Source organism: Poecilia formosa, unplaced genomic scaffold (assembly GCF_000485575.1).
Source record: "Poecilia formosa unplaced genomic scaffold, Poecilia_formosa-5.1.2 Scaffold322, whole genome shotgun sequence".
NCBI classification, from domain to species: domain Eukaryota; kingdom Metazoa; phylum Chordata; class Actinopteri; order Cyprinodontiformes; family Poeciliidae; genus Poecilia; species Poecilia formosa.
Genome location: NW_006800261.1, coordinates 544,506 through 559,760, shown reverse-complemented (window position 1 = coordinate 559,760; position 15,255 = coordinate 544,506). Strand labels below are relative to the sequence as shown.

Here is a 15,255-nt window from a genome sequence, read left to right as displayed (position 1 = left end):
CGTCCCTCCGTCCCCCTCTCTCTCTGTCTCTCTCTCGTCCCTCCGTCTCCCTCTCTCTCCGTCTCTCTCTCGTCCCTCCGTCTCCCTCTCTCTCCATCTCTCTCTGTCTCTCTCTCGTCCCTCCGTCTCTCTCGTCCCTCCGTCTCTCTCGTCCCTCCGTCTCTCTCTCGTCCCTCCGTCTCTCCCCGTCCCTCCGTCTCTCGCCGTCCCTCCGTCTCTCTCTCGTCCCTCCGTCTCTCTCTCGTCCCTCCGTCTCTCTCGTCCCTCCGTCTCTCTCGTCCCTCCGTCTTAACCGTCCCCCTCTTTGTGTCCAGTGGTGTGGGTAGGAACTGGCCCTGGGCTTCAGGCGGCAGCAGCATCCTGGCAGAGTACGGGACCCTCCATCTGGAGTTCATGCACCTCAGCAAACTCTCCGGAAACCCAGAGTTTGCTCAAAAGGTAACCAAAGCAAAACCATGGAAATCTGTTCAAAACAACCGTTTTACTGAAACTTGACTTCTGTACCTGCAGGTAATGAACATCAGGAAAGTGCTGAACCGTTTGGACAAACCTCAGGGACTTTATCCGAACTACCTGAACCCGAACAGCGGCCAGTGGGGCCAACGTAAGTAACTCTGTTATCTGTTTACATCAGAACCTTAACGGTGGCTGTAAGAAGCATGTGGTCATGATTTAAAGTTTCAATAAACGTGACAATAAATTCAAGCGCTACTCATTTAAACTAAAAGGTATTTGCCAAAACAGAACAGCTCCAGTTAATTAATTTAAGCATCTCTCTGGGGCTTTTAGGACATTAATTTGATATTATTAAACTTTTATTGTTCTTGACACATTTTAAAGCACATCTTTAAACTCCTACGAACAGAAAACTATGCAAAACTTACAGCTTCCCATATAGAAGAAAGGCTGTAGTTAACATATAAGACACTGTCTGAATTCATTATGTAAACCAACAATAGAAATCTGAATTTATTACATTATGAACGTCGCCCAGGTTTGAACTAATTCATGCAAATTGCTGCTGTTCTGCAGCGCTTTATGTTCGTCTTTCACTGTAATTGTACAGATTTAAATCAGGAGAGTTGATGTACATTTATTCTCCTGCTGTAATCATTTAACTGTCTGGATCAGACTGAGATTATTCACAATTGTAATATTAAATTATAATCTTTTTTGGATGTTAATGTTTTGTCACCAACTAGAATTAGCAGAAGAAGAGAGATTCCTGTAGGAACAAACATTTTCAACAGGAAAATTAAAGAAAAATGTTTCATTTTCTTCTTGAACTTTGACAAAATTTATGAATGAAAAAAAAATTGCTACATGTGCTGAAAAGCATGCTAATGTTTACTAGCATCAGATAAAGTCATGCTGCTGAAGCTGCCGTTTGAACCTTGTTGGATGACTTCACGGGTTGGTTGCCCACTCTTCACCCGTCAAGTATTTTCATTCTCGGTCCGTTCAGATGCTTTTATGTTCCTGATAGGATGTAATTTTAAACCCATTAGCCGACTCTTAAAACCACGGAGCTAAACAGGTAATGATGATGATGATGGAGGCGTCGGACGTGAAGGACGAGCAGAGAACAAAGAATAACAGAGCGAAGATAAAAGCTGGGATGTTTTATATATCCAAGAAACTTTCCTATCAGTCATATTTAGCCTGGATAAATAAAAAATACAGTTTTTAAACAATTACTTCTCTTATTAAAGGAAAGAGTTGATCTGTGGGGGAATTTGGACCGACTCCTGTTTGCAGAATTTGTTTTATTCAGCCCTGAATGAAACATCTTAATTACATTTTAGTCCAGACTTGGACTAGACACTGCAATATCTAGTAATGTATTAAAATCAGGCTTCAGAATGTAATGAAACATAATTAAAACCACAGGAGGGCAGAAATTATACAACTGCAACATATTTTTCTCAAATAAGTGTAAAAATGTTTTTTAAAAGTTTACTGAAGTACTGAGTAACTTATCAAATCATTTAACATTTAAAAATTACATAACCAGATGGACCAGAGTATAAAGTTAAGTGGAAGTTTTGGTAAGAACCAAAATGGTAATTCATAAAACTAACAAGAAATAACAAAATCAGGCAAAATAAAATGTTTCTAAATCAGTTTATTTCAATAAAAAACGTTAACAAAATCTGCAGGTGTGAGTTTGTGGTTGAAACATGTTTGTTTTCCACTCAGTGAGTAGAAATACTTCAAAATAAAATGTAAAAATACTCCTAAAACTAAATGTTTTCTAAAAGGTTTCTTTGTATTTGAATAAATACTCTGATTAAAACATTATTTATCTGTTGACACCTGAAAGCAACTGAACTAAATCTACTGATCTACAAAACCTTAATAAAAATAATTATTAAAGAATTATTCAGAAACTGCAGCAGCCTCACATCTGAAGATAAAGTGGTGAAAAGATCCTTTCAGACAAGCTCAAATTGAACCCACCTTCTGCTTTTTAGTGTTTTACGTTTAACAGCCATAAAAACTTCTACATTCTTGATCCAGTTTCACCTGTTATTCACATCACTTTGTTGTTAACTTTTACTGTCCTCTGTAAAACCAAAAAAAAGAGAAATTTGTGCTTTTCACCGAAAAAGAATGTGACATTAAAGTAAAAATCCTTTCTCCTGGTTTTATTATTTTGTTTTTATACCCGCTGATATGCTCTCAGCTTTTATTGAAGCGCTGTCAGGTATAGTTTTACTGCACAGCTTTTTACGAAAGGCCTGCAACTGTCTGAGTCGGATAAATATGGATCTGTTCCTGCAGACTGCTCTGAAATGCTCAGTAAAACAACCATTTAAACACATGAGCGGTTATAATTGTTCATATTTATGTGACACGAAGCTGATTACGGTGTTTTCAGGCAAGTATTTCATTAAGTGACGCATAAAAGTAGAATTGCTGTTTAGATAACATAGAGGAATGAATGCATAAAAGTCGTTTATTCAGGTATATGATGGCGGCTGGGTTCGCTTCATAAATTGTAAGATATGAATTTTGTCAGGAGAGACGCTTATAAACTCTTATATTCTACCTTAAGGTTTGAGTCGTTGAGAAATGAAACGATTTAATCAGGTTTTTTAAAATTTAGTTCATGTTTCCAAACCACCCATGGCGGCCATCTTGTTTTATGAATGTGTTTTATTTGGATTTTGAATTCAGATCAACTCTATAGTGAAATATAAAGGCTAAGATGTTTACTTTTAATTCTGAGAATAAAGTCCTAATAATGCAAGAATGGTATACAAGAATAGTTGTAAGACAAAGTTGAAATAATCTGACAATAAATGTTAAAATGACTTGTTATTTTAGGACATTTTATTGGTAAAATTGAGTCGTTTTCTGCTAATATTGGGACTATATTCTCATAATTACAGAAAAGTTCTCGTATCCTGGCATTAGTAATCTGTTCAACTCACAGAAGGGATCATTGAAATTAAAGCAAGTTTTTGAAAACAAAGTTGTAATATTACCATAAAAAAGTTATAATTTAAAAAAAAAACTGGGAAAAATCTCGTGTTTTAAGTTAAATAATTTGAACCTTTTCATCAATATAATTATTTACTTTAAATAAGCTCCTGTTTCTTGCTGAATAGTTACTTTCAAGTTAGTTTTCTTATTTCAAGTGTACTTAGATATTTACATTAGAAACTAAACCAAAACGACTGATTTTGTGTTTTTATAGTGTATAAATATTATTCTAGGTTTCTGTTCGTCGCTGATTCTTTATTTTTAAATGTTTCCCTTCTTTAAACCAAACCCTCCTCATCATCATCATCCTCATCCTCCTCCTCTCTTTTCGCCTCAAGATGATCACAGCTGACATTTAATCTCTGCGCTTCACTACGCGGCCGGACTGCGTTAATGACGCATGCATATGGATGAGCCTTCGCCGACTATCAGCGGGACAAAAACTAGAAACTACTCGATCAGCCTGCCACCAGAATAATGTCGCGGTGTTTGTGCAGCGGCCTCGCCGGAGCCACGCGGCGCTGATTCATGTTCCTCCGCTAATCTTTGCTGCAGATCACGTGTCTGTGGGTGGCCTCGGCGACAGCTTCTATGAGTATCTGCTCAAGGCCTGGCTTATGTCCGACAAGACCGACGAGGAAGGGAAGAAGATGTACTACGATGCCCTGCAGGTGAGGCGCACACACACACACGCACACACACACGCACACACACATGCTGGGAGGGTCTTTATTGGATTAACTGCTCAAGTTAAATAAAGGGCAAGGACTTAAATAAAGCTTCAGAGGTTGGTCAGAAATACTAAATATGTCTTTATCCACAACTTTGGCTTCACTTTAACATGTCAAACTTAATGGAAGGTGATTTTTCTGATCTCCTGCTTTAGTTATTATGCTTCCTTGAACAGGTTATGTTAGCTCAATGTGTGATACAAAACATGTTAGTTATATTTTTAGCTCAAAATCATTGTTAGATAATCAAATTTCAGTCCGATTTTCAGCTGTTTTAGGGCCTCCTGTCACTTTAAATCCAAATAAGCCACTGCTAGCCACGCCCCCTCAAGTCAATGTTTACACTGGCTGCAAACAAATGTGCAGTTATACAACCGTACATCTTTTAAAAGCAGAAGTGGAGCCAACAGATGGTTTCTGGATGGTAAGTCAACAGCAAAACACTTGTCTTTTCCAGCAGCCATTGTACATCTCATACAGGGGGGAACCAGCTGACCAAACTTGCTGGAGCTTTGCTTGGGTTGCTAGGTAACGGTCGGAACTCCACTGAGGTTGCTAGGTAACGGGCTTCACTGCAGTTAGTAGTTTGCAACATCTACTTCTTGCTTTTTTACTGCCATGCTTAGAGTCAACATCTGACGAAAATTAAACTTTGCGTAGCCCAGTTGTTTCGCTCCAAACCAGTAGATGGACACGTCTAATTCACTTTTTTTTTTCCTTTCTTCTTTCCGCATGAGAGTTGGACCTAACAAATGGAAACATAGATCCAATCAATTTTATTTGTATAGCACATTTCAGCAAGAAGGCAGTTAAAAGTGCTTTACATCATAAAAACACTAAAATAAGTCATCAAAACAACATACAGTCACCAGCTGACATCCTATTTTGTCAAGTGCCATCATAAAAATCATCAATAGATGTCAAATATGTTGGTCATTGCTCCAGTGATGAGTCGAAAGCAATATAATGTGTATTAATACATATTAAGGTATATTTGGTGTTCAAACTATTGAAATAGACAGTTTTAAGCAGATGTTAACTTAATTTTAGGATCTACTATAGTAACGTTTCTTTTTGGAGCAAAAAGACAAAAAAAATAGGGAAATCAACTAAAAACTATAGTGGTGAATGTTCTTTAGCTGAAATTAGAGACGATATATCCCCAGAATGTGGTCCAACCAAATGAAACTTTTAAAACCTGGTGGTATTACATAAACCTCACAGCGAGTGGACGTCTAATTTCCACTTGTTCCCTCTAAGCAGACAGCATGGTGTTTGTTTACAGCTGGTGAAGTGTTGCCGTTTACTCCACAGGGTTTAAATCCCTCATGCAGCCTCTGAGTCATTATAGATGATGCTGGATAATGGCGGACAACAACAGCAAGGTCAGCTGTGGGTAATAAAAAGCAGTCATGCTGCGGTATTTACTTTCATCTGCAGACATTACAAAAGTCCGGTTATTTAAATAACCTCACGAAGCGGCTCACACAGAGTCGAAGATGCTGAACAGATGATCTGCAGGAAGGGAAAAAATCCTCCTGATCCCAGAGGATTATTTGTTTCCTCCATTATAATAAATCATCAAGTTAAGTTGTGGTGACAAGCGACGGGTCTCAGCTGGAGAAAGCTGCTGGATGTCCTTCTGTCTCACTGTGGTGCGTTCAAGAGCAAAAATATTGACAATAACTATAAATCTGGGAGGATTATTGACTAGTGATCCAAAAAAGTAATCGATTTATAATAAATTGTCGAGCAATTGTTTTTTAGATTAAAACTAATCAAAAGTGCAACGATTAACTTGTAAAGTCAGCTTAGACCTTATTTTAGGGTTGTAGTTTGGCCGCCATCCAACAGAGGGCGCCGCTGGTCATTCGTAAGAGAAGCCGTTGATGCAGAGAAACAAAAATGGCGGAGCGGGAAAGAGAAACAGAGTCCGCTGTGGGATTAAAAGTCTACTTTATTGTGTTCTGTTTTGAAATATAGACGAAGTTTCACCTTAACATTACTGTGTGGTGGAGCAGCGTCGACTTCTCAACCAAATATTACCGATGTGCTACGAAGGTGAGGGTTTGATAGAAAGGCAGGGCGGACAACTGAGAAAATTAACGCGATGGGGAAAAACATGGCGCCAGTAAGCACGGTTGACTTGAGTTGGTGCACAGTTTTAACATTCCTTCAAGAGCAACAGACTATGTTTGACATTATTTTATTTTTCAATTCAGCAACATAAGAGGTTCCTGGTTTGTTATACTGTATATATGTATATCTGAGTTAATTAATGTGAGAAAACCAAAATTTTCCTCTATCAGTTGTATTTAACACAACTGATAGAAAATAATGTTAGAATTTAATCATTTTAATTCAGCAAATTATGGAAAATTTAGCTCTTTGTGTTATGGAAAGACAGTCAGCCATTTTGATACTAGAAAAAACTCTTTTAAGTAAAAATGGCCGTTAATCAATTAAACGTTTACAGTTAATCAACTTTAGATAAACGAAATCATTGGTAACTTGCATATATTTTATAGATATTCTTGGAGAAAATTGCTGCTTATCAATTAATAATTAGTCGATAGATAAGATCAATTAACTAAAGAATTGATAAATTGCATCCCTATCATAGAAACAACGTTGGATTCATGCTTTTTGATTCTCGCCGCCCTGTTTCTTCCTTCCAGGCGATAGAAACCAACCTGATGAGGAAGTCGAGCAGCGGGCTGACCTACATAGCCGAGTGGAAGGGAGGGCTGCTGGAGCACAAGATGGGCCACCTGACGTGTTTCGCCGGCGGCATGATCGCTCTGGGCGCCGATGGGGCCCCCGGTGACAAGACAGGCCACCAGATGGAGCAGGCGGCGGAGATCGCTCGCACCTGCCACGAGTCGTACGCCAGGACAGGTAACTCCATGACGAGCCTGTGAATCGCCTGAAAATGTAATATTTCATGATAATAACTTCAGAATGAACTCTAAATAGATTCTAGTCTTAGTAAAGATTTTATTTATTGTTTAAAGCTTGTGGTGCCTTTTTTTTTTTTAAATAAATTGATCATTAAATTCTTGGATTCAATTATTTTAAAATTCCTCCATCTAGGAATTTTTTACTTTCATGAAACAAATCCATTGAAACCATTAATCAGATTAATTGTGACTAATTGATTATTAAAATAATCAACTGATTTAGTAATCGATTAATCGTTAACTGGAGAATTGTTTCCCTGCATCTTTTAATGTACTTTTAACATTGTATAAAAATGTAAAGAGGTTAAATTAAAAAAAAAAATCTAGAGATTTTTTTTATTCAATTAATCGTCAATTAATTGTTGGTCGCATTTCTAATGCCTATGCTATTATCATTAAAATTGTCTTTATTAGCATTCATTTTTATTCTTTTGTCATTGTTTTTGTTTTATCTTTATTTTATTAAACATTGGAAAAGGATTGTAATGATAATATTTTGTTAAATGTTTCAATAAGTTTCTGGAGGATTACGACCATGAGCAAAATGAAAACCGTTTTATGATGATGTTCTCTGCACCCACATATGTAGCATAAACTAAATTATAAATGATAGGTTTATACTGCAGCTATCATATAAATCTGAAGTCTACTAACACTGGCTGTCAGGTGATATAAATCCTTGACATAAAGTAAATAGAAGCTGCGATCTGACTCTTAAATTGTGTTGTTTTCCTTTCTCCGAAGCGCTGAAGCTCGGTCCAGAGGCGTTCCGCTTCGACGGCGGCGTTGAGGCCATCGCGACCCGACAGAATGAGAAATATTTCATCCTGCGCCCAGAGGTCATCGAGACCTACATGTACATGTGGAGATTCACCCACGACCCCAAGTACAGAGAGTGGGGCTGGGAGGCTGTCCAGGTGAAATAACTTCATCTCACTCATAAATTTGTTGTAGTTTTATTTAAAGGAACAGTTTGAACTTTACATCATGTTTATAATGTTATTCCCTCATCAAACACATACCTCGATTCTTTTATGCATATTTGAGGAATCCTTTAATCGCCATGGCAATCAAGTTTCCTCCCCTACTGTGCTCCTTCAGACTAGCCAGCAGCAATTAGCAAACACCTGGTGGAACTGCTGAGCTCATTAAAGGAGCTGCTTCTCAGTGAAACTCTGGTAAAACGTTGTTAAAGGCTTAATGGAGGAGCCATGTCACAATAAACAATAAATCAATTAATCACATAATAAATTAAAACAAGCTGAATAATTTTCATTTGCATGATTTTTTTTTCTTTTCTCTCTTTCTGCCAAAAACTGGATAAGAGTTTAAACTGGCCCCTTTTTTAGAGGACAGTTTTGTTTACAGAAACTTCATAATTAATTTTATTTAAGTTGATTTTTTTTGGATATTTAAAATGTCTTCCAGATCTGATGTTAAATGTTCATCAGAATTCAAAGTTTATTCATCTTTGACGATGTGTTCTTGCATTATTACGCCACTTTGTTATTGTATTACTTGAAAATGGTCCCAAAACAATAATATCATTTATCGCAATTTGTTACCAAGACAGACTTGGAGGAGCAATGTTGAGATGACTTCCTGTAGGCGGAGTTTCAGGAAGAACAGGAGCTTCTTAAAGAGACAGAGGCAAATTTTAAAGTCATATTTGATATATGTAGCATTTTTACAACTGAAATTAAAATAGTAACTTGATTGTGGTATAAAATGGTACTGCAACATACAGTACTGCCCCTTTAAAATAAAGCAAGAACTCATTTAGCTCCCTTTCTACATGAAGGACATGAGCTGAAGACTTTGTCTGTTTGCGTCTCATCCAGGCCTTGGAGAAGCACTGCCGACTAGAAGGAGGCTACAGCGGCGTCCGGGACGTCTACGCCTCGTCTCCGAACCATGACGACGTGCAGCAGAGCTTCTACCTGGCCGAGACGCTAAAGTAAGTCCAAACCGAGCAGCGTTCCCTTCTGCCCCGCAGGCCTGAGCTGACACAAACTGAAGCTGCCTTTCACTCCTGCTCAGCTTCAGACACAGGCTCCAGGTTATTTCATTCACACACACACACACGCACACACACCAAATCTTGCGGCCCTCAGATGCTAAATTACATCAGTCAGTTCCTCTAGTTTTTCCAAAATTGTGGAAATTGACACACAATAAACAGATACCAGTATTTTTTGTTGTTGTTTTTTGTTTGTTTTTTGCTGGTGTATAGTTGTGATTTTATTTCAGATTTTCTGCAAAAAATGGTTAAAAACATTCAGTTGTGTTAATTAGTACAGCACATTTAAGCAACAAGGCCGTTCAAACAGGTTTACATCATGAAATCATGAAAACGACACATCATGTCGTCAACAATACATTTGGTTTAAGTGATGCTACCTTCCACCTACAGGGGGCAGTATTTCTTTCTTTTACTCCACTGTTTCCTCAGCTTTACTTTATATCAAGTTATGGTTAATGATCAATGTAGCAGGGATCAAAATGTCATTTTTAACGTATTTTTCTAAATCTGCTCCACAAAATCAATGCACAAGAAATGACAAAAACAAATGTGAAATCCTGGAAATATGTTCAAAATAATTTAATTTAAAGACATACTCATTGAATGCAGAAAGATTAATATTAGTATTTTAACAATTTAATTTGTTTTATCACTACATTCTGCCACAAACAGCACTTTGAAAACATTCATAATCTTAACGAAGCTAAAATTTAAAATGAGTTTGACTCCCCTGCTTCCTGCTTTAACGTAATTTAATGGATCTAAAATTTCATTAAAATCCTAAATTTGGAAAAATACAATAGAAATCAAACAAATTCATAGATAAAAACACGTTTTTTTTTCTTACTCTGAAGTTAAATCGGAGTAAACTTTTCTTGTTTTCAGTTGGTTAGAATCGCCAAAATTATTTCTATTTGCAAATGCCTGAAAATATATAAATTTTTTTTGTTTTTTTGTGAAATTACTGTTTTGTTCTCAGAGCAGTTGAGTTTATCAAATATTTTAGTTTAGTTTGTTCCTGCTGGTTAATGTATAATACTGTCACAAAACAGTGTTAACAGGCATAATAAATATCATACAACAATGAATTTAAACTCTTTTTGGTTCTGATCGAAGCTCCAGAGATACAAATCTGAAATCTGCAGAAACTTCCAGGAATAACGACAAAAGAAAAGCTTCTAATTTAGCTTCAGTAATTACAGATATGTCAGCCAGACGATGTCTGTTACATAAATCTAAAAAAAAATTAATTAAAAAAGGCTCCAAATAGTAGAGACAGAAACTGTGAAAAACACCAAATGTCTCAAGTCTCCCCTGCCAGCCGCAGCGTCACACCTTTAGCTCGAATCCTTTCCAGTTATTTTTGTTTTTACTGATCATTTCGGCAGGTTTTGTGTCTGGACACAAGCCGGACAATTGTTGCATAATTTCACACAGAAAATCCAACATTTAATTTGTTACGTTGGGGAGAAAAAATTATAGTTTCCCTGAGGTTTCATGATGCAACACAGGGGCACTTCAACAACACGGTATTTAGCGGATGCTAATGCTAAATGCTAAGTTTTCATGTTTTTTTCTGTAACGGGTCAACTGGGTATTTGATAGAGTTGATCAGCAGGATCAAATCTGCTGTTACACAGTTTATGTTTAATGCGATAAACGTTTTCAACGCTAGCTGAAGCGCTAACTGACTTAGCAAATGTTAGCCCAGCAGTGAAAATTATCTGGAAAAGTTTTAATTTGTGTTTTCCTGCAGGTATCTGTACCTGCTGTTCTCTGACGACGACCACCTGCCGTTCGAACACTGGGTGTTCAACACCGAGGCTCACCCTCTGCCCGTCATCAGGAAGGACAAAACAGACACGCCCAACGAAGTGGAGTAGCCTCCCAGTGACCTCTGACCCTGTATATCTGAGCCTCCTGCTGGCGACAGGTTCCTCCTTGTCGGATTTTGACTTTTTTGTTCTTTTTATAAACTGGATCTGTTCTGGTTTTATCTGATTTGTTTTTTTTTTTTTGTTTTACTTTGAATCTTTTTGCAAACACTGATCTCCGGTTGGGCCGGATCCGGAGCAGCTTTTTTAAAACCGGAATCATGAGAACTTCCTGTTTGGATGGGAAACGGCAGAGATAATCAGCTGCTCTTTGTCCGGTCACGTTATTTATCAGGATGTTTGTTTAGTTTTTTTCTCTGCGAGGGTGAAACCAGGCGGCTCTGTGAATTAAAGACATTTGGGCACAAAAACCCCTCAGCTCTGACTGACGGGGGCGACGAAGTGACACGGCGAGCGCAAAGACTCCCGGGTCACTTCCTGTTTCCTTTTCGCTGCTTGAGGATCCGTTTGGTTGAAGAAACACTGGGATTTCCTTTTTTAATGTTTTCATCTTTCTAAATCATGCCTCGTTCTTATCTGCCAGTAAATTCAGCTGGTTTTCTTTGACCAGCTGTTTTGTTCCTCTATCTCACATTTCCATCAGTTTGACCAGGACAGGGATTTAAAAACTATTTCTTCCTAACTTGATTGTTTTCGCCTTTTTTTCCTGTAAAAATTGGTTTGATTTTAAGTTTAATGACCTCAGACTTGAATATTTTTTTAAACTGGTGAACTTAAATTACTTTTTGATGGATTTTGGAGCAGTTTAAATTGTCAGGGAGCTTTATTTTATTTTATTTTTATTTCATTTTCGGGGATGCATGAAATATCGGAATTGGCCCGATATTAATAACCAATGTGCTGGCGATGCTGCAGAGGATTCTGGGATATCGGTTGTTCTTTCATTGTCAGAAATGTGGGAAAATATCCATTATATTGATATCGGATATCAATATCGGCCCAAATTTTGAAATCAGTGCTTCCACTGAGACCCTGAACATTTTCGCTACTGTTCCAGAGTTTACATCCACTCATCTGAATGAACATTAAGTGATCGTTTTAGTTCCTTAAGACTCATTTAAAGTGTCGAGAAATTTTTCACAATAAATGATAAAAAAAAGACCAGCCCGCTGGGAATTGTCCCGATAAACCCAGTTAGCTGATTAGCCTGTTTTGATCAAAATCTTGGATCAGATCTAAATAAACAGCCACTCAGGCCTCGCTGGTGTATGTACATCTGACCCTGTGATTAGAGGAAATCCACGGTTCTTACTGTTAAAACAAATCATGGAAGTTGGACGGTTTTTAATCATTTTGTTCTGCGGTGATTTAAACGTAGCTGAAGTTGGTATTGATGAGTGGATGTAACCTTCCTCTCCTATTCTTCATCAGGCAGGCTGCAGGATCTTCTCTCCTCTGTGAGGAAATGCAGGAACTCAACTTTGCTCTCAAAGCTCCACCTTCAGTCACATTGAAGCCATACTGACGTAGTGCAGCTTTTACGTTGTTTACATCACGATTAATTTATCGTTTTTTTCCCCGGAACCACAGAGACGAAGCCAGATTTCATCCAGTTTAGTCTTTAATCTAGTGCCTTTGCTGGTAAAAACAGAGGAGTTGCAGTTCACATGAACACAAAGAAGGGATTTTTTTAGCAAAGACTCTCAGCTTTAAGTATGTTTCCATCCTTCAGATGAAGATTTAACCAAACGTGGACACGAATAGAAGGATTACCACTCCTTTCTGAGGAAAATCCATCTGAAGTAGGAGATCAGATGCGTAATTCCCTCTTCAGAGTGAAAAGTCTGATTTCCGAGACTGCAGTGACACCTAGTGGTGGCAGGTTGCTGCTGCGCTGCCTGAATCTTGGTCCAAATGACTGCAGACTGTGAAATTAGCTGCATTATAAAGTAATTACCAATCACAATGTGCAAGGCTCGCAGATCTTTCTCTCGTCTTGCCAGATGATGATGTTGGAGGCGGCGGATCAAATTCATCAGCCCAGTTTTAGAGCAGACAGACGGCAGATGGCGAGTCATTAAAAAAAGTCGCGTCAGCGCCAGAGATTATTTATCTGAGGTTTAAAAAACATCTGTCTGACCTTTTAATTTTGGCCAAAACACAGAAAAAAAGTTTAAAAATGCAGGCAGGTTTTTATGGATGCTTAGGAAAAATGATTTATTGGTTTTTATTTTCTGAAAAAGTACCAAAAACAGTCAAATTAAACTGAAATCAATTAATCAATCTCATTGTCTTTAAAGTATATATGAGATTTCTTCCCTTTAAGTTACTGAGACCAACTGGAATCGATCTGATCTTTTATTTCTGACCAAAACATTTTGACTAAAAAGTGAAAAAAGCAGAGAAGTGTTTCTGGAGAACATTTTAAAATTATATTTTTTAGGTTTACAGAGAAAGATTGTTGATTTTATTCTCTGAAAAAGTTGAGAAAATGGTAAAATTCAACTGAAAACAAATCCATAAATTTTTTCCTCATCGGTTTTACAGCATGTATTGGATTTGATCATTTTAAGTTACTGAAACCGATTAGACTCGATCTAATCGTTAATTTTTTACCAAAACACACAGGAGAGAAAAATGAACAAATGCAGACAGTTTTTGCTGGAAAACCTGAAAAAATCTTTTTTTAAGTTTACAGAGGAAGACTGTTGATTTTATTCTCTGAACAATTTTTTAATAAGATTATTTCACTTTATTTTTCTGAAACTGATTAAATTAAATTCTTGTTTTGGTTGAATAGAAAAATTAAACATCAGTTTAAAGTCATTTTTCATTTCGATGTCAAAGATTTTAATTTTTTAAAATTTATTTTTCCAAAGTTTGGGGATTAAATCTCAATAAAAAAAAGCTTTAATTTCCTCCGACAGGGAAATAATTTAATTAATTTATCTCAAATTAAATATTTTTCTTCTGTTAACAGTTTGCCTTTTTTAATCATTTTTCTCTGGATAGTTTTTCTGTCTTTTGTCTGAAACTGTAACAGCCGATTGTGATAATTTATTTCTGGTAGATCATAGGAGATCCAGGTGCTGGGAGCCGACTCCAGGGGGCGCTGTGGGTTAATCAGTAAACAAACTGCAGAAACAGCTGCTTTACAATCTGCCAAAACAAAAAAAAAGACTTAAGTTGGTTCTTTTTCAAATATTTTTCAAGTGACAGAAATGGAGCCGAATGAATGTACCATCAAATGTGAAATTCTTTTGCTTTATTTCACGCATTATTTGTCTTAAAAAGCACAAAAAGGCGCAGAACAAATTTACCGAGAGGTGGAAACGCAAACACAGGAAACTAAAAATCAGAGGAAGAAAAAAATCTAAAACTTGAACCGTTTCGCTTCAGAAAGAAACGTTTTGCTCACTTGTTAGTTTTAGTTTCTGTTGAATTATTGGATGTATTTCAACTCAGAATGAGTGGATTTTTATTTGTGTATTAATCAAGGTACTTAAAGCAGAATTTTCATATATTTTTACAGCTTTAACATGAATAATTTACATTTAATACACAATTTATTCATAAAAATCAAGCCAAAATGTTTAGATTAGATTTTTTTTACTCCTTTCTCAGCTCATTTGTGGTGAAATTAAGGATTTAAAAAGATGAGATGCTGCTTTGTAGGTTGAATTTATCTTTTAAATCAGAAGTTGTATTTTTTTTTTTTATTTGCAGGAAATGAGATTAGCTCTTCAGACTTTTTAGTTATTGGGCTTTAGACTCTATAAAGGGCTGAAATGCAGCTTTTTAAAATATTTTTATTTTTGTCTCCCGCAGCTTTAATCTGGTCGAATCCTCACCTTCAGATTTAAATTATTCCCATAAAACTGTTCTTACTTTTGCCTGATCATTTTGTGTTTCATTGTGCTTCTGTCACTGACTCAGTCGCCCAAACAGCTGACGTTTTAGAGCTTCAAATGTGTGAAAACAGCCTCAGAAATGTAGAAAAACTCGCTGAAAATCATTCCATTGCACATAGATTATTTTACATTTGTATGCAGTGTTTTAATTATGTGGGGAAATTTGATTTATTGTGTTAAATATAATTATTGTTGATATGAAATGTAAATATTGCATTGCGGCAGACAAGCCGTTTGGCATTTATATAAAGATTCTTCTGAAGATATGGAATAAAATGATATTGAGCAGCAGACTTTTTAATAAAC

At 36.8% G+C, this 15,255-nt stretch overlaps 1 protein-coding gene across 1 annotated transcript in view; it reads left to right on the top strand.

Moving 5' to 3' along the window:
• man1a1 (mannosidase, alpha, class 1A, member 1) overlaps positions 1–13,251 on the top strand; it is a 59,196-nt gene extending 45,945 nt beyond the window's left edge. The window contains exons 3-9 of the mRNA XM_016661310.1: positions 315–438; positions 511–604; positions 4,045–4,160; positions 6,899–7,118; positions 7,925–8,097; positions 9,022–9,137; positions 10,960–13,251. Coding sequence (XP_016516796.1) covers positions 315–438; positions 511–604; positions 4,045–4,160; positions 6,899–7,118; positions 7,925–8,097; positions 9,022–9,137; positions 10,960–11,086 — 970 coding nt within the window. The 3' untranslated portion in view covers positions 11,087–13,251. The remainder of the gene's footprint in view (positions 1–314; positions 439–510; positions 605–4,044; positions 4,161–6,898; positions 7,119–7,924; positions 8,098–9,021; positions 9,138–10,959) is intronic.
• Positions 13,252–15,255: the final 2,004 nt, after the last annotated feature.